The sequence below is a fragment of the Solanum verrucosum genome, unplaced genomic scaffold (genome assembly GCF_900185275.1).
Source record: "Solanum verrucosum unplaced genomic scaffold, falcon-dt-bn FXZP01000182.1, whole genome shotgun sequence".
NCBI classification, from domain to species: Eukaryota; Viridiplantae; Streptophyta; class Magnoliopsida; order Solanales; family Solanaceae; genus Solanum; species Solanum verrucosum.
In genome coordinates this window covers 2,628,077-2,637,244 of record NW_026020378.1, presented here as the reverse complement: position 1 = coordinate 2,637,244, position 9,168 = coordinate 2,628,077, and the positions used below count along the sequence as shown (strand labels likewise).

The 9,168-nt window shown below is 35.3% G+C and overlaps 1 protein-coding gene across 1 annotated transcript; it reads left to right on the top strand.

Moving 5' to 3' along the window:
- The first annotated feature begins 7,675 nt into the window (after positions 1 to 7,675).
- LOC125838882 (uncharacterized) lies at positions 7,676 to 8,322 on the top strand. Its single transcript, XM_049517900.1, has 2 exons — positions 7,676 to 7,770; positions 7,890 to 8,322. Exons 1-2 carry the CDS (start codon positions 7,676 to 7,678, stop codon positions 8,320 to 8,322), a joined length of 528 nt encoding a protein of 175 aa, XP_049373857.1.
- Positions 8,323 to 9,168: the final 846 nt, after the last annotated feature.

Sequence of the window (9,168 nt, the reverse complement as noted above, 5' to 3'; positions counted from 1 at the left end):
CATGTGGGTGAACAAACTCAACACTATGGAAGCTTACATACCTCTTAGGGATTAAACCCATGGCAAAAATCCGCAATAAGATGCAAGAATCTCGACGAACGCTTGATCCTCTCCTCTTTTCTCTTCTTTTCTCCTCTTGAATTCTCAACTAAAACCCTAGGCTAATTTTAGGATTATAAAACTGAACCTAATAGGATTAGACCCTTAAAACCTTACTAAAAATGAATTAAATCTGATTGGGTAAGGAAAAGACCAAAATACCCTTTACTATTTCCGGTTAACTTTCCTTATCTGGACAACCTAACTTAAAAAGGTCATATCTCACTCATCCAAACTACACTTAGCAAACTTGGTGGCGTTGGAAAGATAATTGAAAGGTCTTTCCTACGGTTTCTGGTAGCACACTTAACTCATCCTGATCTAGGAGTTATGGTCAGTTGAAGTCGACCCAAAACTCATAACTTAAGCAGAACTTGCAAAATTTCAGACTTTGCTATATCCAATTTAATTCTTTTTGGAACTGAAGGTTCTACATCTAGTGACCTTAACACTTAAGAAATTTTAATTCCTCAGTAAAATCCTACTCACAACGAAGGATGGTTCAAGTCTTAGTTCAAAAAAATTCTGCGGTGTTACAATATCTCCCCCTTGGGATAAGTCGTCCTCGAATGACAACTGGACTGGGTATGGAATGGGTTACTCTTACTAAGGTCTGCGTCTAATGGTACACTCTCACTATATTTAAGCTTAACCCAAATCCTTTGGTTCAGGTTCTATACCTCTCTATAGGGAATCTCATGCCAAGACTATTAATCCTTACCATGACATTCAAGCATAGCACTCAAGCAACTCCATGGACTCCTACTAATAAACTCCTTCAGAGCCAACTAAGGGCTCTCATTTTAATATTTCTCATAGTAAAACCTCATTCTAATCTTCCTCATTATTTACAATCTTAGATGGAACTATCACACCATCATCATCACGATATGATAATTAACCTTCTCTTTCTAACATCACTTCATTACTAAAAGGACCTCTAAAAATATATCCCCCAAACTCTTTGGAATTCATTACTATCTTACTCTCAAGCACTTGACTTGATTTCTCATCTTATCATCTCCCCCTTAGGTATAAAGCTAACACTTCAAAGCTATGGACATATTCCATCATCTCTAAATGGTCTACCTCTTCTTTTAATCTAACACTTGGGAGAAGTTTATCTCATGCCTACCAAACTCTCTATAAGCGGTACTAAGACCTCTTTCTAAGGTGTTTCCCTTAACCTCTTCTGGTTACATACCCTCTCGGTACACCTCTTAACACTCTTGTTACTCTTGTGACGTAGCCACACTTCACTGCCCTTATCTAAAGGTTAGGGTCTCTCACCTGTACCACTCATATTCATTGGAGCTAACATTTCAATTCCTCAAGTCTTCTAGATCAAACCTCAAGACTAACATCAGCACCCTCATGTTGTCATTATTTTGATCATGACACTCATCTCAAATTCAAGCTTAATGTTTATTACTAAACCCGAATATCAATACGATTTCTTACTTACCATACTATACTTTATTACTTAATCAGTTCTATAACCTTATGATCATCATGACCCTCTCAAACAAATCATAAGTCTAGCTTAGATCTATCACTTTATGAATACTCTGCTCTCTTATTCAACACATGAATTGAGTCTCCTCTAATACGATGGCACATCGACACCAACTCTATTCTGGTTAACAAATATATACTCTATCTCATCTTGACTAGAAACTTTCACTTTACCCATAAGGGAAAACTCCTCATCAATAACTTACTTAGTGCACGACTATAGTAATATAACTCTTCAAAACATTATCTCCCTTTCTTAAATCACTAAACCTCTGCATACTTTCCTCAAACTCTGGGCTTTTTCACTACTACTGCTCATGATCTGATAACTCATGCTACCTTTTCGGGTGAAAATACTACCTAGATCTAAACATACTTTCTCATAAGAATCTCAGCTGAAACAAGACTTAGAGAAGAGAGTACAACTAACTTTTAGCTCAAATGCACGATTCATATGAAGGAATTACTTTGAAACTGAACACTTAACTTGCTTTTGGGCTTCTCCTAAGCCCTTCTGGAGTTTCTTGACTTTCTCAAGACTTTTGCTAAGAACAACTCATCCATAAGGATCTTTACACTTTACTTTTCAACCACCTCTAGTATGATGGGTAGTCTAATGAATTTTGAGAAATGTAGGAGTAAGAATAAAATCTCTAGGACATAGCTATATTGCACGATTAAGAGTATGAAAAAGGGAAACTTTTCTTAAATGTCTATAGTACCTCATTTATAGAAGTGGGGCCCTCACAACCATAAACGAAATCCTACTTGACACGGCTTCATAGACACCCTAGGACACTTAAACTCTGGGCTTTGATACCAAGTTTGTCACGACCCGATCCTACACCCTGGACGTGGTCGGCACTCGAGAACCATTGATGGTCCCCAAGCGAACCCTTATCCTAGCTGACGACAAGCGAAAAAATGATTCAAGCATACAAAGCTTAAAAACTGAATAAAATTCATGAAACTTAAATACAAAGCTTTAACTCAAATGAAAAACTCTGAATAAAATAATATATTCAACTCACTATAAAATAGGCAACTTAAGTCCTTAAAACATTTAATAAAAATAATACAGAGTTCTCAACTATACTGACTATCTATGAAGCCTCTAACTGATAACGATGGAAGTCGGGACAAGACCCATGACATCCTGACTAAACTGAAAAGTAAATGAAATCATCCGAAATGAAGGAGGCTCACCATAGCTAACTCGAACTCTTGGATGTATCAACGAAGCTCCTGTTGATGATCCTGAATACCTGTGTCTGCATCATGAGAAGATGCAGGCCAAATGGCTAAGTACGTGGAATGTACGAGCACGTAAGAGGAATTCTAAAGCATAACATAAGCTTGAAACTTGATAAGAAGGAAACATACTTACCCCTTTTCAATCTTACTCAACTCAAGGAATACTCTAAACTACTCAAAACTACTCAAACTTACTCAACTCAGAAGTACTCAAGGATAAGATACTCAACTCAAGGATATGATATTCGACTCTGGGTACTCAACTTTGGATACTCAGCTCAATATAAAGCAACAATACACATGCAACATATGGAAAACTTTATAAAACAGTAAAACAAATAAGTTCGTTAAAGAAAATGCAATAACAAACTCAACTTTACTTACATAATAAAATAATATAGTTTTTGTGGGAGATTCTCTAACCGACAACAACCGCTATATGCCTAAGTGGTGATACAACGTCTTGTCCACGCTGCCAGAACTGTCCTATACTTTGCCGTCATATAGAACGCTTAACTTAGTAGATCCACTAGTCTATGCTAAAAGCATCTGAAGGAGCCATCTAAAAAGTATGATCATTTACTATCCATGATGGCTACATGGTTTATGGAGACTTGAGTTAATATGAACTCACATCCCCATATCGGGCACAATACTACTCCCAAAATATACTTAGCTCATATGTTTGTAAAAACAAAACTCTTTCTTTGAATTGAGAAAATTACTCAAAACTTAGCTTAAAAAGCTCTCTTGGAATCGATGTTCCCTTTTCTTGCTCAAATTTGAAAACATTTATAAACTCTTTAGGAATACTTAGTTCCCTTATAGCTTTTTGAGAAATGGACTCAACTCTTTAATCTTTGCTTGACTTGAAACTTTTAGTCTTAAAACAAAGTTAAAACATTTGTAAAAGACTTCTTAAAATGAGGTTCATGCCGAATTATGGACGTGAACGACTCAATGCAAGGTTTTCAATAACCATAGATAGAACTCAAATACTTGGAACTCAAGAACTTCAATAATACTACTCACTTCAAGAATGCTCAACTCAGAGGGTTCATGCGGAATTTATGATCATGAACTACTCAACACAAGGTCTAAAAGATACTTCTCATCTCAAGATTGTTCGACTTATAATGTTCATGCGGAGTTATTGGCATGAACAACTCAACTCATGGACTTCATGGGTAATAGGTAATAGTCACATGATTAGGATTATAATCTCAAATGGGTTATAAACTCAATACTTAAGACTTAGGACATGGAGATATTACTCCTCTCATAGGTACTTAACTTATGGAGTTCATGCGGAATTTATGGGCATGAACGACTTGACTCGAAGGTCTACAAACTACATTATGGAACTCATGTATACAACTCTTCTCTTTCTTTTACTTACTTCCTCAAAACGTAACTCAAATTGATGATGGATCTCAAAAGATTCACAATTGAACTCATAGGCTTTCTTGAACTCTACTCTTAACTCTCTCTTGAATGTGAATTATGAATTCAAAAGTTATGGTTCATGATAAGAAGGATCTCGTGATGAAAAAGTAGACTCATGAATACATTCTCCTTATTCTCATACTCACTTGTTCGAGTCTTGAAACAAGTTACTAGAAGTTGTAGAAGACTCCTCAGAAGAACTCAAAGGGACTTTCTTAGAATGTTCGAAAGAATTCTCAAAACTTAACTCTTAACTCTACCTTGAATTTGATTTATGAATTCAAGGCTATGATCATGTTATGAATGATTTTAGGTGTTTAGAAGTAGCCTAGAGTAGTTAGAATCGAAAAGGAGTGAAGGTGCACTTTAAACAAACTCAAACGGGGTAACCGACGACAAATTTGAGGGGCAGGAGACCCTGGGGCTATGGGTGGCGCGGAGCGCCAACCCCTAACATTCAGAGGAGGGTTTGGGGCGCTCTGGCAGGCACATCGCGCCAGGCCCCCAACACAGAAAATCTGACGAACTTCTTTGCTCGTTTTCTCACCCTAACTCGCCTAGAATCGAACGGTTTCTTCCTGAATCACTTAGAATAAATTACTTAACATGGGTACACTCTAATCTAATCAATACATCCCTTAAAACACTCACTTTTATCTCAAGAAATCATCCAAAACCCAACACAACAAGATTTAGAATGAACTTCAAGAACACCTATCAAGAACTTATCAAGAACTCTAATCTTTCAACTTCAAGAATGAAATTTGCGCTGAAAATAACATGTTTGGCATGTGGGTGAACAAACCCAACACTATGGAAACTTACATACCTCTTAGGGATTAAACCCATGGCGAAAATTCGCAACAAGATGCAAGAATCTCGACGAACGCTTGATCCTCTACTCTTTTCTCTTCTTTTCTCCTCTTGAACTCTCAACTAAAACCCTAGTCTAATTTTAGGATTATAAAACTGAACCTAATAGGATTATACCCTTAAAACCTTACTAAAACCGAATTAAATCTGATTGGGTAAGGAAAAGACCAAAATACCCTTTACTATTTCAGGCTAACTTTCCTTATCTGGACAACCTAACTTCAAAAGGCCATATCTCACTCATCCAAACTTGAAACTTAGTAAACTTGGTGACGTTGGAAAGATAATTCAAAGGTCTTTCCTACGGTATCTGGTAGCACACCTAACTCATCCTGATCTAGGAGTTATGGTCATTTGAAGTCGACCCAAAACTCATAACTTGAGCATAACTTGCAAAATTTCAGATTTTGCTATATCCAATTTAATTCTTTTTGGAACTCAAGGTGCTACATTTAGTGACCTTAACACCTAAGATATTTTAATTCGTCGGTAAAATCCTACTCACAACGAAGGATGGTTCAAGTCTTAGCTCAAAATTTTTTTGGGGTGTTACAAAGAATATGATTATGGAGAGTTACGAGTGTCAATATTTGGTTTGAATACAAGTTACAATAAAATTAGTTATGTTAGAATTAGTTATTCTGATATGATCTCTTAATGAATGCATTGCATAATTTCTATGAATAAATTGTTTGTTTATAAAATACATTTCATAAGTGTAAAAGATGTATAAGTGATGTATAAAAGGATTTTGAAGGGATAATTTTATCGTTTTAACTATTTTATTTCGAAACAAGTTATTTAGGATTATTTTTCTAATCAAAGACCGAAATAACTTATCTCAGTACTAATTATTAATTCTAAAATAAGTTATTGTAGAATTATCTTTCTTTATCAATCATATCAAACGTGTCCAAGTGTTGAACTGAAAAGGTGGTGGAATATTTTTAATCATCGTTTTCCACAAGTCTGTTTCTTTGCATTGAACACTTCAACTTAGCTATTGAAGCAAACGTTGGATGAGAGACTAAGCCAACATATTTTTTGAAAAAAATAAAGTCTTTATCATCATGCGTAACAATAATCTAGATTTTGGGTTGCCAAATATTATTTAGATTTAGATAGACTATAAAAAAAAAGGGTGAAAAATCATCATTGTCAATCAATGGAAAGAGTATCAAGTACAAAATCGAAATTGAATAATGTCCACATGCTCTATGGTATTTAGTAACTTAAATTAAATTATTATATAGATTCAACCATTTTCTAGGAATGTGAAGTGGACATTATATATGTTGACGCAAGTGTGAATATTGAATAGATATGGACCTTATGATCGTTGTACGGGAAGTAAATAAGAGAGATTTATAGATAAGATTTGAATTTTGAAAAGAATATTGACAGCCATTTGGAGGCTGGATCTTTTTATTATTCTAATTTTTTAATATATATATATATATATATATATATATATTTATATATTTAAGAAGAATGAAGTATTGAAAAAACTTTTGAACTTGGCATAAAAATTATTAGATTTGTTTCCAAACTATTGACAACCTCAAAAATATTTCTTTACTTGACTAACTAAATTTAGATACACCTTGGATATGTCATATGACATATATAGCAAGTGGTCACGAATTCTTGTAGAAGCATGAGACTCTTAATAAAAAGCCGAAAGAAGTGTTGAAAATACCCCTAAACTTGATGAAAAATTAGAGGTATATTTCACTCGTGTTGCAAGATTAGGGGTGTGTTGAAGTTTAGTTAGTCAAGTAAATTAAAGGAGTATTTTTAAGATTGTTAATAGTTCAAAAATAAAACTAATAATTTGCATTTAGTTTGGAAGTGTTTTCAATACTTCTCATTTAAGAATATATGGGAAGATTTTCAAAATGTTGAATGATTTACATGGAAATGTGTTAACAGAACTCAAGAAGCAAAAGAGGAAAGGTCCAAATTATAGTTAGAACACTATTAGTCAGTTAGGAAAAGTTAGTTACATTCAAGAAACAATTAGAGGGATGAGCATGTGTATAAATACAAGACTAGAGTCTCAATGTAAATTAATTTTTCTGGAGAAATAATATACTACTCTGTTTCAATTCATCTTTTTCTTCTTTAAAGTCATCTTCTATAAACCTTTATGGTATCAAAGCAGGGCCCGTCTCACCCGATGTTGCGCCCCAAAAATCAAAATTGCACACGCACCAGATGTTAAGCACTGGGCGTGAGGTGGGGTGTTAAAGAATGATAAAAGTCCCACATCGGTGGTTAATGAGATGGGTGGACTCCTTATAAGGCTTGGGCAATCCTCCTCCCTTTGAGCTAGCTTTTGGGGTGTGAGTTAGGCCTAAGACCTAATTTAACATGGTATTCGAGCATTGATCAAAGTCTGAGTAGATCAGGTGTGTGAGTTATAGATCTTGGATTTCTGAAGATCAAAGTCTCAAGTTGATTAAACTTCCGCAATTACAAAGTGAAGATGGTTGATATGTCTCAAGAAATTAACAATGGTGGCCATGTTACTGATTTCAGTAATGGTGGAAATCCTGGGAACAATAATTCTACACCAGCTACGTCAATGAGTCAAGGAATGGATTACAATGATCCACTATCCTTAAGCCCAACTGACATTAGTGGAGTTAATCTCATTTCATTTCAATTTCTTGGAATTGAAACTATGATGTTTGGAGCAGGTCGATTAGATTGTCTCTTCTTGGAAGGAACAAGATTGGGTTGGTGGATGGTTCATGTACAAAAGATGGTGTGTCTCCTGAACTAAGGAATCAATGGGAGAGAGTAAATGATGTGGTTCTTTCATGGCTTCACAATTATGTTTCAAAAAGTTTGTTAGGAGGGGTAGTTTTTGCCTCCACTGCTCAAAGTGTTTGGAATGATTTGAGGGAAAGATTTGATCGAATGGATGGATTAAGAACCTTCAGTCTGCATAAGGAAATTGCAACACTGCAGCAAGGTACAGATTCAGTGTCTGTCTATTTTACAAAACTTAAGAACTTGTGGGATGAGTTTGAAGCTCTAGTTCCATCCTCTGGTTGTAACTGTGAAAGATCAAGAGGTTTTATTGATCATGTAAACAAGCAAAAACTCTATCAATCCTTATGGGATTGAATGAATCATATGGACATGCTAGAAGTCAAATTCTATTAATGAGTCCTATACCAGGAGTGAACCAGGCGTATGCTATGGTTGTCAGTGATGAGTGTCAAAGATTTGCTTCTAACAGTAATAGCATGGGTATGAATTCTATAAGTATGTCTGGAGTTGATCCACTAGCAATGTACTCAAGATCTGGAGGGTCTACCAGTGCACAAGTACCTAACAAGTTCAAGAAAAACTTTGGTATTCTCTGTGAATTCTGCAGGTGTAAGGGTCATACTAAAGATCAATGTTACAAGTTAATTGGATACCCTCCTGAATTCAAATCAAAGAGGAAGACAGTTAATGGAGCAGGAAATACTGCCTACATTGTAACACCCCAGAAATTTTTTGAACTAAGAGTCGAACCGTTCTTCGTAGTGAGTAAGATTTTACCAAGGATTTTAAAATTTCTTAAGTGTTAAGGTCACTAGATGTAGCACCTTGAGTTTCAAAAAGAATTAAATTGGAAATAGCAAAATCTGAAATTTTGCAAGTTATGCTTAAGTATGAGTTTTGGGTCAACTTCAAACAACCATAACTCCTAGCTCAGGATGAATTAGGTGTGCTACCAGATACCGTAGCGAAGATCTTTGAATTATATTTCCAACGCCGTAGAGTTTGCTATGTTTCGAGGTCGGATGAGTGAGATATGACCTTTTGAAGATAGGCTGTCCAGTTAAGGAAAGTTAGCCGAAAATAAAGAGGGGTATTTTGGTCTTTTCCTTACCCAACCAGATTTAATTCATTTTTAATAATATTTTAAGGCTCTAATCCTATTAGGTCCAGTTTTATAATCCTAGTTTACATCTAGGGTTT

Coding starts and splice junctions, on each gene's coding strand:
- LOC125838882 (XM_049517900.1), top strand. CDS start 7,676: ATGGTTGATATGTCTCAAGAAATTAACAATGGTGGCCATGTTACTGAT. Junction 7,771..7,889: donor AATAATTCTACACCAGCTAC/GTCAATGAGTCA, acceptor TGTTTGGAGCAG/GTCGATTAGATTGTCTCTTC.